At 40.5% G+C, this 15,556-nt stretch overlaps 2 protein-coding genes across 2 annotated transcripts; both read right to left on the bottom strand.

Moving 5' to 3' along the window:
- Positions 1–1,125: 1,125 nt before the first annotated feature.
- On the bottom strand, positions 1,126–4,753 carry RBM43 (RNA binding motif protein 43). The gene is made up of 4 exons (XM_088529168.1): positions 4,712–4,753; positions 2,604–2,802; positions 2,007–2,098; positions 1,126–1,925 (listed from the first exon to the last, which is right to left on the bottom strand). The coding sequence occupies exons 1-4, from the start codon at positions 4,751–4,753 to the stop codon at positions 1,152–1,154; spliced, it is 1,107 nt and encodes a 368-aa protein (XP_088385294.1). The 3' UTR covers positions 1,126–1,151.
- A 1,568-nt stretch (positions 4,754–6,321) lies between these two features.
- Positions 6,322–14,974, bottom strand: NMI (N-myc and STAT interactor). Its single transcript, XM_088529166.1, has 10 exons — positions 14,854–14,974; positions 14,052–14,191; positions 11,869–11,946; positions 11,464–11,625; positions 10,100–10,207; positions 8,772–8,934; positions 8,519–8,625; positions 8,221–8,410; positions 7,445–7,551; positions 6,322–6,511 (listed from the first exon to the last, which is right to left on the bottom strand). Exons 1-10 carry the CDS (start codon positions 14,972–14,974, stop codon positions 6,323–6,325), a joined length of 1,365 nt encoding a protein of 454 aa, XP_088385292.1. The 3' UTR covers position 6,322.
- Positions 14,975–15,556: the final 582 nt, after the last annotated feature.

The raw sequence follows: 15,556 nt of genomic DNA, 5'->3' as shown, positions 1-15,556 counted from the left end.
CCTAATAAAACAGGCATTCAGGTTTAACAGTTATCATTTAACCCACGAAATGAAAGTCAAGACAGATACCATGCTGATAGCTCTGTTAAGTCAAAGTAACACATGTAATAATTATTTTTAAACTATATATATATATATATATACACACACAGACACACACACACACACATCCATACATAGAGACTATCTAATGATCTCTGTGTATTGCATAATACCTCACAAAAGGAAAATCAGGGCTCCAAGGCATTCAGCCTAAGAAGGAATCAGTGTTAACTAACTCCTCATTAGATTGTGAGGCTCTTATGAAGGCAGCAGGAACCCACTGCTTGGAACCTCTAACATTGGTCCCGAAAACACAACTGGAAAGTATTAGTAAGACATAAGGGAGTTTTTGTTCTCTATTAGTTATTATATTGACTGGCCAGCTGCACGCATTAAAAAAAAATGTTCCTCTACAGGGTATCTAAAACTGAAGATGACTTGGACTCTGTATTGGGCATAAGAATTGTATAAGTGAAACCCGATTTGGAAGTCTAAATGCCCCACGATTTTCACATCAAACTTTGGATATACCCCATGTCTAAATAACACGTTGCCAAGGGACACTGCTGGTGCTGCTTTGCTGCCAATGAAGAACACATACCACTCCTATGAAAACAACCTCGCTGGTTTTCTTGTGTCAAGAACTGGTGCCAATTCCTAAGGTCTCTCTCAGAATGCGAGAAACCTGTAAAATCCATGTGCTCCCTCTTCTCGAGTGCCAAAGCTCTGTCTTCTTCATGCATCTCAAAGGCCTTTCTCCTGCGGATGAAGAAGGCTACTGAAAAAGGCCACTGTTCCTGTCTAGAGCGGTCATCACCTTGCACAAAGATACCCTAACTTTGTATTATTTAGTATCAGATCAGCTTATCCAGCTTTGTAGGTCTAAGTATGCTAAAAACTCTGAAGATTCCTCCTTTCTCATCATGACACAAGAGACACAAAGATGATTTGCTTCCTGTTCTGAATCTAATTTGATATTTGGGGAAGATGAAATTTATATGGAATAAGAAACTGCCCAAGGCAATTATTTGGTGCAAACAAGCCTGGTATCTAGAGATCCAGGCAATACTGCCCTGCTGCCCTTCACTGCGGATCACACATGACTTGTTTCACTTGCGGCGGCCACACGAGTACGACCTTTCCAGCTTACTCTTTTGGACCCGAATCTTTCTCCTTACTTCCCTTGTGAATTCAAAAACCGAAGAAGAACTTCCTATAATATCAATGTGAGTATCATAAGGAATAATCAAAACAGCTGGGTAATCGGATTTTACAGTTTCACACGCCTGTTTATATTTCTGCTTTTCATCTCCCCTGTGCCCCTCAAACCAGATCCTTTCTTTGCGTAAACTGTTATGAAGTTTTACAGACTGATTTTCAATTTCCTCTTTGACTCTTAAAACCTGTCCAGCGCCAGACCTACTTCTGGCATTACTAAGATATACTGTAGTTATTTCACCATCAATAATGTCAGAAATTACAACATCATAATTTACTAGTAGTTTCTTGAAAAAGAAGTGTTTCATGTAGTGGTATATATCGGTGTCAAGAACCACCACCTGTTTTCCTCCATCTGCATCAGGAATTGAATTACTCGTCTCCATGGAAAGTCTTTGCTGCTGGAGCCTCCTCTTTGGTCTCTGCTGGGGTTTATTTTCTTTTCTTTTGTCCTTCTGTGAAAGGGATTTTGCTTTTAATAAGAGAAAGTCTTTTAGCAATTGGATTGCTGGAAATGGCCCTTCAACCAAAATATGCCCATTGGACTGCAAGGGACCAAAGCTCAAAGCTGTGATGTTCCTTTTAAGTTCCCGTATCAGATCTTCTAAATCAAACTGATCTTTGAACACAGACATGTTGAGGAGAGATGAGACAGAGCCGAAGACCTACAATATTCAAGTACAGAAGTTAAGTAGCAGTTAATGTAGCATTGCATGTAGGAATAGATAAATAATGAATGGGCTTACAAGCTCACAGCAGCGGGTGACTTTCAGAGGATAGCAGCTGGGCAGCCTCTTGTCTTTTAGTTGATGTTCAGCCTTTAGAACGTTCTCTACAACTACAGAGAAAGTCAGATTCACTTGCTCAGCAGTAAGATAATGTGCTATAGCTGGGCTAATGGCTGGAGCACTCCTTGGGTGTTTTTCTCCTGATGTTTTCCCTAACAATTTTCCACACATATACGCAGGCAATTTAATGCTCTTGCCTAATATTTCATGCATCAGTCAAAATTTTTCAGAGGAGAGAGGGAAGCCTGTCTTGTTATAATATTAATTGGCAGAGATTTATTCCCAAAGGCCTGACTAAAAAATTCATGTCTGTCTTGCGGGGTATAAATTTATTCCTAAAACCAACAAACACTTTGCACGAAGTCTGTTCAAAGTTATGACTATTAATGAATGGAAATAAAATCCTAAAATTTGTCTGACTAAAAAAGAGGGGTTAGTCTTCTACATATATAAAATCCTAGCATCAGCACACAATTTGAAGTGGTTTATCCTATGGTTAACATTCTACGGCTAATTCTTCAGGTGATGACTTCTACGGTTTATTAATTTAAATACCTTCCAGATCTTCAAAAGTTATATATGCGACTCCTTTTTCCGTGGTGGGATACACTACTTGCTCCACATCCCCACCGTTGTTCTTGGGCATCTGGAAATGGATCTGCAGTATGTCGGCCACCACATCTTCGCCCAGCAGGCCGGCCGGAACACCGGAGACGGCGACGGTCCGTGCGGATTTAGCAGCCCGTCCTGTTCCCTGTGCACACAGACATGTCACACTGCAAACACGGGCAGCACTAGGGTTTCGTTAGCCGAGTCTCTCCCTCCTATTCACCCAAATCCACCCTGACAGCTTTAGCACAGAAAACACCCGCAGTCAGCACATAAATTAGGACGATTGCTGAATCAGGATTTTATTCCAGAGAATGCCAGGCTTCCCTCAGGCTCCTTTACATTACTATGAAGAAAAAAATGTCCTGTATCTGTAAGTAATTTACACCCTTTCAGTATCTTCTTTTGTTACAGCAGTAAAAATTATAACTAAATTTAACAGCTTCCCAAATGAAGTGTTCAGCGTCACATTGTTAGGAGTCTTTTCTCCACTTTGTTTCTAATATTCAGAATTTTAAGAGAATTAAAATTGTTAATTGCATGTTCGTTTGAATAAGGGTTGTCATTTCGGACCGGCAGGGTCAGATTCAGAGATGCCTTCCTTGTTAGATTCATGAGAGCTGGGATCTAGCGTTGTGCTCTGACTCATCCCTTTCCACTTATTAAATGCATAACCTTGTTAAATTGGGAGAACATAATCCCAGCCATCTGAGATTTGCTGTGCATAAAATAACTAAATACACACATGATTTTCATCAGAACCAAACCTCCCAATGCTGCAAACATGAAACCCATCCTAAATGGGATTTTCATCTATGTCTTGTAAAGAAAAGCATATTTTCCTTCCACTCTTATAACACAGAAATAAACAGTAATATTTCACTGGGAATATCATGGCAAAAATACTGAACATTGAGTAAATTTTGTAACGGTTCATTGACTTTTTGGAAGAAAGTGAATAATTTAGTATGTCTGCATAGAAGCATTTGTGGGAACAAACTGTCAGTAACTTCTGAGTGACTGTACTTGAGGTTATTTTTCTTCTAAACTCTTTAGACTTCTCCCAGAGTTTCTTCTGGGCCCATGCTGCATAAAATATTAGCGCCAGCGCAGCAGTTAGAAAGCCTGCAAAATGTGCCATAGGAGACTAATTTTTAACTGACACGAATCCAAAGCCTTGCAAACCACCACTATAGTATTTCTGACCGGAGTGAGGAGACAGATTCAATGAGACACTGTAACCCGCACTGCTTTTAAATCAGAAAGACATGAAGTCTACTTTTAGCATCCTGAAATTTAAAGAGCTAAGAGCTAAAATCACAATAGATGCTTTTTCTTTCTTTCTTTCTTTTTTTCCTTAACGCTTATCTGAGCAGGAAGTTTCTGTCCCAAAGTAGCAGAAAGAAAAAAAACAAACTGGGTGATTCCAAGAAGACTTTTATGTAGCGTTTTCTGCAAAAAGGCCAAAAGCGCTGCTGGGGCACTGCAAAGCAAACCAGAGAGGGGGCATTTACACATATATGCAGGGCGCCAGCCTTGCGCAGTCTTGCCCAGCACTTTCCATCTTCCTGGCATACTGTTTCAATGGAAAAGTCTTTGGAAGGCAGCTTTTTGCATCTCCTCACCAGGTTAATGCAATGGTGGGAACTTGCAATTCCCTGTCCCGTGTCCGCTCGTGTCCCCAAGGGCCTGTGGGGCCCAAACCCATCGCACATCAGTGCAGGAGGCCACCCAAAGGTAATGTAAGAGCTTGGTATTTTCTTAAGTTGTCTAAAAATTAAAAAAAGAATTTCACTTTTTTCCAAAAAAGCTTCGGAGGGAACCGATTTTGACTTTTTTTTAGTCATTTCTTGTTGTTGCCAGGGTAGTGACATGCCACATGAATGCTGAAGGGGTGATTCACACCAGGAAGACACAGATGCCTTCACATGGCTACCAAAAAAAAAAAAAAAAAAAAAACTAAAACATCAGCACCAAAGGGGTGGCACAATCAGAGCTGCAATTAGCGCTAAAAAACCCGAAAGCCTGACAGAAAAGCTGCTATAAAGCACTACCGAGGTGGGGACTCGAGGGAGTGATGGCGCCGCTTCCGCCATGGCGGCGCCGCCGCCCTCCACGCGCCGGGGCGCCGCGACGGCCGCGCGGGAAGGAGGCGGCCGCGGCCTCCGCGCCTCGCCCCGCTCACCTGCGCCCCGGCAGCCGCCGCCGCGCCGCGCTCCGCGCCCCGGGCCGCGGCCGGCGGAGCCGCCATGGCCGCCGGCTCCTCCCGCGCTGGGCGGGCGCTTCGCTTCGCCTCGGGAGACGCCGCGGGGCGCCCGCCCGCGCCGCGGCCGCGCCTCAGGGCCCCGCTCCGCCCCCGCCGTCCCTCCCTTTTCCTCCACATCGGTATAACCGCGCGCTCGGCCTTGCGAAACACACCCGGAAAACACGCCTGGAGAGACCCAAACGCTTCACGGAGCTGGGTTTTATGGCCACAGCGGCATCCAAGCACCTCAGGTCCACAGGCCGCTTCAAGTGTTCCAGAAAACTCTTCTTCCAACTCCCAGGCAAAAAACTAAATTCACTTAAGGATGTCGAAAAAAGATAGTCCTGTTTATAGAAAACTGACAGCGCCCGAGGTGAGCGCTTGTTCTTCCCTCACAAAATGATTTCCTGCTGCCTTTTTATGCCGCTGCTACAGCTTTACAATGTAAGCAGAATAATCAATTCACAAGACAGAAAATTCAGATAATCAGCATTTGTGAAACTCTCCATTTGTTATCAAAAATCCCATCTTAATTTTAAGTACTTGAATGTTAAGTACTTAAGAACTTACATTTTTCCCCTCTGTCAGGCATTTGATCTTTACTACTTTGTTTTTTAAGACAAAACCCAAGAAAGCAGCAGGCACAAGTACATGCTCCCCGCGAGTATCCCACGACTTATCTCTACTTTTTTCTTCCATTTGCCAGATAATCACCCATGCTTTTGCATGCACTAAACAGTAAGAGGAGCTACAACCACGTATCATCTTCCAGTAACATCAAAATCAACTGCAGTAGTATTGGCCTTCTAGGTTTCTTCTAGGTTTCCATACTCAATTTTATTTATTAATTGAAAAAATACAACTTCTCTAGGTTAATATCATCTGAAGTATCTTTGTAGTGCTTTTCTTCACACTACAGTTAGAAGCATATTCCTTTTTTTTTGCATATCAAGATTTTAAATATTATGAATAATATGAATATTGTTTCAAATATTGTTGAAATATTTTCAATATTGTATCCATACTACTTCAAGGATTACTGTTGCCAAAAAGTTTCAGACCCCAAGGTAGCAAATAAAAAAGATTACAGCAGAAAGCCAGTCTCCATGCTTATACAAGCGCTTCTCTGAAAAAAAAAAAAAAAAAAAAAAGCAGAAAACAGTCTTCTATCCAGTTTCAAGTGCTGGTAAAGGCCTCTTCTATGACTTTCATGAGGAATTTCTGGAACCAAAAGGCACGATTTTCAACTACTTTATACGCTTAATTGAATAGAAAAGGCAAGCAGTTCCTCTTTTCAAATAACAGATTTCAGAACACTAAAGCATAGTTATACAACAACTATCTGCATAATTTCACATGTCTCTGAAGAAGCAAAGAACTCTCCAAGTTCAGAGTTTATCTATAACACTTCACATAATCATTAAGCATCCTCCTCAAAACAAGCCCATGTAACCCCTTTTGATACATATTTGATGTTCACTATTTCTCCACCACCGTTACTCGGCTTTTGAAAATGAATTTCAATCATGTCCTGTACACTATCCTCTTCGTCATCAGTCTTTTGAATTCCTTTCAACAGAATAGTCTTCTTAGAAATCCCAGAATAGATCTGTTGAGGAAAGAAAACAAACAAGATCTTGCATTACATATCAGTTGCCATATGTACATGTTAAGAAGCTGATAGTTATTGGAAATAAGCATATCCTTGAGAAGCTAAGGTTATGATTTTTGATTACATTTTAACACTTTGGACACCGTGGTGTATTTTAAATCACTGAAACTAATGCAAGCTCTGAACTTCGCAGGCTGCCGAGTCTGCCTGGTAATGCATCTGACCTCACACTTGTGTCTCCTACATTCCTTAATGCACACACTGGATTCCTGAATCTCTGATGATTCTAGTGGGTACCGCTCAATCATCATCAATGCCAACACGCTGATACACACCTGCAAAGGATGCTGTCAGACCTCACAAATGCACATCTTTAGCTAAAGGCCTGATTATATACAGTACACTATACTGACCTGATTACAATCTCTTTGTACAAAGTAAAAAAAGAATTTTAGTGAAACAGATGAGCAAGTAGAGCAGTTACTGAAAAAAGGCATTATTTTGGTTGAACAATTGAATGAAAAAAGTGATTGAGCAAGTATTTCCTAAAACAACAAGAGTCTCTGCTGACACAATCAGCCAGGCATCTGATTAGGGCTGATTGGGGTATGATTTTATCTTGTGATCTGAAAATATGTTGTTGTGTCTACTATTAAGCAACTTCACAAACAATTCAATATCTGGCTCCCACCTAGCAGAGACATTATGGTAAACAGCGATGCAATCTGATCAAGGAAAATCAGGCGCATCCTTTTAGAATGAATTACAGCTTTCACATTGCAAAGCATAAAATTATTAAGAGCACATTGCAGGCTCTCACTTGCTATGAAGTTTCACAGCCTGAGTGACAAAAAAGCTTCTGCATTCCTTAGAACAGAAAATTGTGTCCATATCTCTATTTATGTGGTAATGTGAGTTAGATTCTTTTACCTGAAGTTTTTCCAAGTGTTTTACCATGCTTGGTGACACACACACCAAATATGTTTTTCCATTTGCAAAGAAAGGACATTCCATCCGTCTCACTAAGCCACTAGCTGCTGTAATGAAGAATGAGAAAATGGGGAATAACATTAATACAATCTAAAATGTATTTTTATAATCACATCAAAAACAGACTAATCCCTTTTTAACACGGACTTAGAAATTAATATATGATAGCACATTTGTTGATTTCTTATATGTAATAGAAAAAAAATGAAAATTGGAATTGGCATATTCAACAAAGGAAAATAATTAAATATCCACAAAAGCTTCTGAGATAAATCTAAAGCAGCTGCCCTAAATGGATGTGGCTTCACTGATCTTGATAGAATTTCACACACGTAAACCAGAATGTCTCAAGTTAGGCAATCTGAATGCCTTTCTTAACTTCATTGTCTTGACTGAGTGCTAAAAATCAAACATATTTTCCTAATTTTCCTCTCTCCAGTATAAGTGTCCAGCAATGCAAAGGAAAATACATTTTTGACAAAATTAAAGAAGAAACAAAGCCCACAAGCTACATAAAGGCATCTTTCTGATCAGAAAGGAATGTAACGAAATACTATTTTATTTATGGATACACAAGTGAAACCACAGCTCTTCACATGGAAAGCAGAACAGGAATAACTTGCGATATCCAGCAGTGGAGTTTACATAGAAAGAAGGTGAGGAAATGGCCAATATGGCCTGTAACAAAATGGCTAAAAAAACCTTGCATGAAGTACCTTCAGGTCTGAGGAATGTAATAACAGCTCTTCTAGACGTCTTGTCATATTCTACATGCTCTATTTCTCCTCCTCCACGTTCAGGTTTGCAGAAATGTAGCTCTAATTTGTCTCTCACCCAGTCATCAGGAATTGATTGCTCCGGTATTTCAGAAACGTTGATCGTCTTTCCAGAAATGGTGACATGGAGCTAAAAGAAACATTTTTTGTGCATTTTGTGACTAAAAGCCACCCACACAAATGAGTCTAAGTACTTCAAGTTTGTATTTTTCTAGTTCTATATATTTCAGTGAATTACCTCAAATTTGATTCCCGTTCCAAGTGCAAAAGGCTCCACTCTCATATCTGTTGTTTGGCTGTCCAGGTTCACAGTATGCTTACGCATTTTTGTCAGTCTCTGGGCAACTGAGAGGAAAAATCACAAGTTATCAGATATTAAAAGCCTTGTGTAACCATTATGAAAATTAGACTATTCCCAAAGTTGTAAGCAAAATATATTTTGACAACAACAAAGAAGAAATAAGTAACAGGTATTAAAATATGCATCATACCTTCCTCTTCTTCAAAAGTAAGGAGAGCTTCATTTTTTTTCAGTTTGAATGGGATTTTTGTATTTACGTGAAAAACACAGTGAGTATCTGTATCTGGATAATCATCCTTCATTTCCTTCATCTCAGTGAACTTCATTTTCGTTTCTGGTACCTTTTTTTTAATCTAGTATTTTAGATTCAATACAGAAAAAAAATCTGTCATTTACTATATAATAGAAAAATGAAGAGAACAGTCTCACCTTGAAGTTTAACAATCAAGTAGATTGAAGTTACTGCTTGTAGAACAAGCCCAGCTCTTAACTATAGTTGTGCATGTCTAATTCTGAGATTTTGTCTATGAAAAAAAAAAAAAAGTCTCTCTCTCTTTTTTCTCTTTCAAAAGAAAACGCTTTTGGGGATAAGATAGCCCATGCGCTGAAAGCATTCCTGCCATCTCTGTCCAAAATTCAGCCTCCTAGGAGCCTGTTAATCTTCTGTTCGCTGTACTGCCAATGGGCAGACATTCTTCCTAAAGGTAATTCAGACTCAATCTCCCTCCAAAAGAGTCTTGCCCTGTCCAAAGGTGTTGAAAATTGACAACTCTTCAATTTAGAAATGTATTTTAGGAAGCTGCAGTTAGTACTCTAAAGCACTTCAAAATCTGAAGCAAGAGTCTATATAAAGACACTCATATGATCACAGTCTTCACTTTGTTGTAAATTCTCAAAATATTTAGTTGTATTCCAATTCAGAATGAAACCAGATTTAAAAGCTGAAATTTCCAAAGGGAAAGTTCTATCTCTGAGCAGCTCAGTGTCTGCAGAGGTATGACTAAAAACAGAGAATCCTTGGATTCTGAACATAAACTCATTTAGTATCAGCGATACTTAGGTAGCTGAAAACTTAGTTAATTATCATTTGATGTCATTTGATATCATTTAAACTGATCAAGTCAAATTCAATATAGGCTATAGTAAATGCTATATTTGTCTTATAATGGGCATATTCCCTTTCTTAAATCCTCTTAACTCGAGAAATAGTAAAGAAAAATACTTGAAAATTACTAATGTTATGCATATGTTTTATTCTAGTTTTCCATAATCGTTTTTTCTAATATTCTTCATGCTTCTCATGTCCCTTTTATCTCACACTTCTGTGTTTGCTTCCATATTCCTAGTTCTCTTCACATTATCTTGCCGGATAAAATAAGTAAAGAAAACTTAGAGCTACATTTTCTATTGAAATCAATAGAGGCCAAAATGCTGAGTAACTGGCCCAAGGAATCTAGAAGTGACAAAATAAAAATGTAGCCTCTTAAAAGACTAAATGTAAAGTATTTCAGACATTACCTGACCATCCCACAGACGCACTGAGTCACAATTTGAAAGATCTTCTTTGAGCTTTTCAATCTCTCTCTTCAGCTCAGCATTTTCTTTATTTATCAGAGAGAGTTCTGTCTACAAATGAAAACCATTAAATGCAAAACTGAATGTATAGAAGATAAAATTATTTCAGCAAAATTCCTACACATTATAAACTATATTTCTACTTTTAATAATTTTTCTAGATTAGTCACACACAAAATTTTTTGCACAGCTTCAACTTTACACAGAGTTAATTTACTCAGTAAGGAACAGTTTCATTTGAAGTTAGTTACAGAAAGAACATTTTCAGAAATGAGGCATTAGCGTTTTCACTATATACAATATACCATAAATTACACTCTGCTTTGCATAGTTGTGTTAATTCCTTCTAAATGCAAGATCAGAACCTATGTTAACACAGATATTTTATTTTCTACCATACATACATGACATCTGGAGGAAAAAAAGGCGAAAAAAAAGACCATGTTTTCTAGAACTCCAAAAAGGCCAAAGTTACATTACAGTCAGAAGACCAGCATGAGCACAAGGAATAAGCAGTGAAAGAGGCACTAAGAACAGATGAACCAGCAGCAGCAGAACCAAAGTTAGATAGAACTCTGTGTGTGAGGGCAAAAGGTTTGAATTTCATAGCTATGTTTTCCTCAGCTTGAGTTCATCCCCACAAATAGCTTCTGTATTCCTTTTTGTACCAGACCTATATTATAAAAGCTTGCAATATCAAAACTGCAACTTCTCACCAGTGGCTCACAGACCAGACTAAAAATCCCTGAGACACCTTCTTGACAGTCCATGAAAAGTTCTCTTATTACAGAATCAACAAGTGCACAATAACACATTGAGGCAATTACCGCTTAGTCCTAGAAAGAAAAGCCATCTGGCCCTGGCTCTTGCCAAATTAGCTCCAAGCTTTCCTAGCTCATAGTGACTTAAGAAATGCTAGTTCTCTTGCACATTGTAACCTTTAGTGAAACATGCTGGGATTTAGGGAAGCTGGGGAGCAAATGAGGTAACCAATTCAATATTATCTGTGTCACAGTAGTCAAACTTTTCTTTAGAGTGGATCATCTTGAAAGAGGACAAATAATTCTGTCAGTCATCACTTTCTACACAAGATGAGTCTAAGTTTTGCCTTTACAAACATTACTGCAAGTTTTGGGTTTTTAATTGTCGCAATTCTTAATTTGCCATAAAAAAAATGCATAAAACATTTTAGTTATACAGACTGCAAACTGACGAAGCTGTTTAAACTGAAAAGCAAATATTCCTCTCGTTTTGTCTAATAAATCCTTCTCTCACCATTCTGCAAATACTGACAGCCTTCTCCTTACCTCATAGCTTTCCCAAGTTATAGCCCTTTCCCTGTTCTGTTTCTCTCGCAAGTATGCTAGCTTTGTCATCATCTCATTCCGTGCCTTACCACGCTCTTCATCAGCATTACATTTACAAAGGAGAAGATCACCTTTTGCTTTCTCAAGTTGTTCAAGCCTTTCCTAGAAAAGAAAAGGAGTTTTAGATAGTAGGCCCTGCTTATTAAATTCCTCTAAGGGATAATATTTCACTGAGACATACAAGTATAGTTGACTGAGATCAACACAAACCAATGAAGAAGAAAAACTTCTCTGCTCCCTGCTGTAACAGGGGTAGAGTTGATTTTTTTTATAGAAATGGACTAGTGGGCTTGCAAGGCATAATTCAGCCCATTTCTATTATTCTATGCACTTCATACAACTTGCCTTCCATTTCTCCAATTCCTTTTTAAGACTTTCCAGCTCATCTGTTGATGGGCGAGAAGGATCAGTGGTTTCCATAATCTGGATAGGAGAGACACACAGAGTTTTTGATTGTTTGCTTGTAAATAGGAATTAAATGAGACACACCAGTGTTCAAGTTATTCTATAAAACTTAAAAAAAAAATAAGCATCAATTTAAGAAAATAAGAATAAAGATGAAAATAAGAATAAACAAGAAAATAAGAATAAACAAAACGTTGGATGAATTGTTTTGCCATGGTATCTTTCAATGTATCAGCATTACTAACAGTCCAGTGTATTTTGCCTGTGTGGCCATTTATGGTTTCTCTTCAACTCGTGCATGCAAGATACGTGGCAAGTTTAACATTTTGAGGGGCCTATCTAACATCATAATTACATCTTTCTCTTATCTCTTTTAACACATTCTGACAGGTAAATCAATTCATTCAACCATGCTTTATGGTTGAATGGGACAAAAAACTAAGAAACTCAGTACTAACCATAATTATAATTATTACCTGTTAATTATTCATCTGAAAATCTTCACAGACTAATATTTTAAGAAATCACTGAAGCAAATTATGCCTGAAGGGAACTCTACTTGAAGGGAATTAAGATACCAAGCCAGAAGGGTTTATCTGTACAAATCTAAGCAGAAAATTTTCCAATTTTTTTTACAAGCTCTTCCAGATTGGACAATAAAAGGTAACATCAAATGGGAGAAAGGTGATGAAAGTGGTATAACAGGATTAAATACGTATGGGTAGAAGTTCACAAACACAGGAAAACTACAACTGGATAGAGCCCAAGAAAAGGGAAAGTCTTCTCTGGACTGTTTTGTTTCTATGACTGCAATATTCTGCAGAATAAAAAAAAAAAAACCCAAAGAGACCTGCTGAAACCATCCCTCCCTTTTACGTAAGATTACGTAAAACTTGAACGTGAATCATGAAATTTAGGCATGGAAAGGGCCTGTAAGATAATCTAGTCAATTCTCTTGATAATGCTGTTTCTTTTTTTTTTTCTCCAAATAAATAAATAAATAAACAAAACAAAACTTTTCCACTACTTTGTCCAGTTTCAAATGCCTGTTAAGCAATGAGGAAATCCACATCTGCATACAACTTAAAAATGGAAAAAAATTCCCACACCCAAGGGACCAAAGTCAGGAAAATAGGCAGATGCATGAGCTACCACTGGAAGCTCCTTGTTACTTCAAAATAGTCTAGGGCAAGAGTTTTCAATCTGAAAAAAAAAAAAAAAAAAGGAAAACACAAGAAGTCCCAAGTCCCATCAACACTATTTGGCATGCTACAGGAATCAAAGGAAGGGAGGCATTGGGAAAGGGAATTTCCTTTATGAAATCCCTACAGCGATATCAGCAAGTGAGCTAGGGAAGGAGTGCTCCCCTAATATCTGTCATGGGACTCTCCCTACAGAAACAGAAGCCAGTTGCATGGGAAAAGATGCAGGAAAACCCTGCTAGAAACCAAGGTAAAAGATTTGGGCAACGAGTTTTATATTGGTAATGGCATCAGGAACTTAAAATGTGTTGGGACACAGCAGAGGGCAGAAATGGGAAATGTGCAACGTATTAAAGGGTGAAAGGAGATTACACAGTACAAAAAGTTTCAGAACCACCACCCTTGCTGCCCAAACATGCATTTTCATTGAGGGATCCTACTGTCCAATCCAGCTCCTTTCCAGTAGGAAATACTTCAGAAAATACTTACAGAAGCACTGTTTTGTATATAAGATCATAGACTTGTTAAATTCACCGAAGCCTGGAGGAACACGGAAAAAAAAACCAAACAAAAACAACAAAACATTTATTACTTTTTGTGTTTTCCTTCTATTTGTAGCACAACACTCCAGAATGAAATACCAGAAGCTTCATTTGTCTATTTTTTATTGTATCATTTTATAAACATATAAAAAGGTGTTCCCGAAACCTCCTTCTTTACAAAGTGTGAGAGACACGTGAAGAATCCTACATTTGTGCTGCTTTCATCTTTCTGGACCTGAAACTTGGGCACACACCTGCCTTTACGTGCTGTCACCAACACGCACCACCTCCCGCCTACTCTGTGCACACAGAAACCTCTTAAATCACCTTAAAACACACGAGTGAAAATGCTGCCTCCCACAGACGTGGACGCAATTACCTGCTTCGGATGGTTATCCTCCAAGCCCTTCCCGTTCTCGAGAAAGGCTGGAAGCCCTGTAGCCTGAGGCGACCCGGGAAGACAGAGGGGCTGCCGAGGAGCAGGACGACGCCTTCCTCCTCCACGCTGGCTGGAAAACCCTGGGGGCAAAAGGCAGGACGGTTTACAACGGGGAGAAAAACAAACATAAACAGCGGTCAAACGAGCGGAATGGCGCCGGGTTCGGCTTTCGGTTTCTCTTTCCCGCCGCCGGGAAGCCCGGGAGAGCTCACGGGGTCCCGGGGCGGATCCCCGCGGGCGGCAGCGCGGCCCTTCCTCGAAATCACGTGAGGGGAAGATGGAGCTCGTCTCCCTCGGCGCCTCCCTCGCGGCCCACCGGGGCGGACGGCGCCTTCCCGGCACCTGCGGCGCTTCCCGCTCCCCTCACACCCCGGGCCCCGCGGAAACGCGGCCGCCTCCCGATCAGTGACCCCGCGGGCAGCGCCTCTGAACGGCGCAGGAAAGCAGAGGCACCGGGGGTGGCTTGTGGGTGTTGAGCTGGCCCTCATTTCCTGCCGTATTTTTTTTAACCCCAGTTTTATCCTGGGTGGAAACTTGGGGTTTGGCCTCCAGAATTTTATAGGTAGTAAAACGACTAAAGCTGTGGCTCAATTTCCTTGGATTTGTTTGGCACCATGTTACATCTTCTCCGCATAAACGACTAGGTCACCGGACCGGGGCAAAGGGCAGATGCTCTGTGGCGGTACTACCTAGTGCTGATGCAGGAGCCATGTTCAAATTACCACTTCCAGAAAGCACAGACCTCTGAAGATGGGGCAGGCAGAGCAGCTGGAGGCCCACATATATTCCCTGCGGGTGGAGGTGCCCGCCACTAGTGGTCCTGCCATCTTGGAGGTGTCCGCCATTTTGGGGGCACCCGCCATCTTAGAGGTACCTGCTGTCCTGGGCCGTGAGGGTGAGCTGGGGCCCTGCGGCCGAGTGTTGGTGGCAATAGGGTGGGCGCAGCCCCATCCCTAAAGGAGTGTGGTGCCTTTTTGACCTTTCAGTATATAAATCATCCCATCTCATAAAAATATTGGTGGCAGATGTGCCTAGAATTGGACAACAGAGTCACAGACAGCCTATGGGCAATGGCAGCTTTGTTCTGCAGGGACTATTTAAGGCCGCAAACTCATAGCTGCCTCAAGTTTATCTGCTGTGCTCTGCTACATGGCCCTGCTGCACTTGGCAGACCACAGTGCTCATTTGGTGGTTGGATTATAGCACCAGTCGGACTGAAAACTACTTGCTGCCTCCCTCAAAAAAAATCATTCTTTGGCCAGATTGGTTCCCAGATCTGTGTCTGCCCAACAGCTAGAGCCAGTGCAGGGAAAGGGGGAGATGGGCAGCGTGGTGCTTTCAGCCTCAGCCTGCCTCCAAATCACATTAAAGCAGTCACGGAAGGTGGCCTGAGATGAGGTGACTTTGCAAACAAGGGACACTCCTTTTCTAAAAACATCTCAGGG

The sequence above is a fragment of the Tinamus guttatus genome, unplaced genomic scaffold (genome assembly GCF_059628265.1).
Source record: "Tinamus guttatus ecotype Peru unplaced genomic scaffold, ASM5962826v1 Tinamus_guttatus_pri_ptg000325l, whole genome shotgun sequence".
Classification (NCBI taxonomy): Eukaryota; Metazoa; Chordata; class Aves; order Tinamiformes; family Tinamidae; genus Tinamus; species Tinamus guttatus.
This window is presented reverse-complemented; position numbering and strand designations above follow the sequence as displayed.

Excerpts from the sequence above, each read along its gene's own strand:
- RBM43 (XM_088529168.1), bottom strand. The coding sequence starts at position 4,753 with ATGGCGGAAGCGGCGCCATCACTCCCTCGAGTCCCCACCTCG. Across the intron at positions 2,099-2,603 it reads AACTTTTGAAGATCTGGAAG|TTGTAGAGAACGTTCTAAAG; the intron begins GTATTTAAATTA and ends CTTTCTCTGTAG. Across the intron at positions 1,926-2,006 it reads TCACCCGCTGCTGTGAGCTT|GTCTTCGGCTCTGTCTCATC; the intron begins GTAAGCCCATTC and ends TGAATATTGTAG.
- NMI (XM_088529166.1), bottom strand. The coding sequence starts at position 14,974 with ATGGCGGGTGCCCCCAAAATGGCGGACACCTCCAAGATGGCAGGACCA. Across the intron at positions 14,192-14,853 it reads TGCCTGCCCCATCTTCAGAG|GGTTTTCCAGCCAGCGTGGA; the intron begins GTCTGTGCTTTC and ends TTTTGCCCCCAG. Across the intron at positions 11,626-11,868 it reads AGGAATTGGAGAAATGGAAG|GAAAGGCTTGAACAACTTGA; the intron begins GCAAGTTGTATG and ends TTTCTTTTCTAG.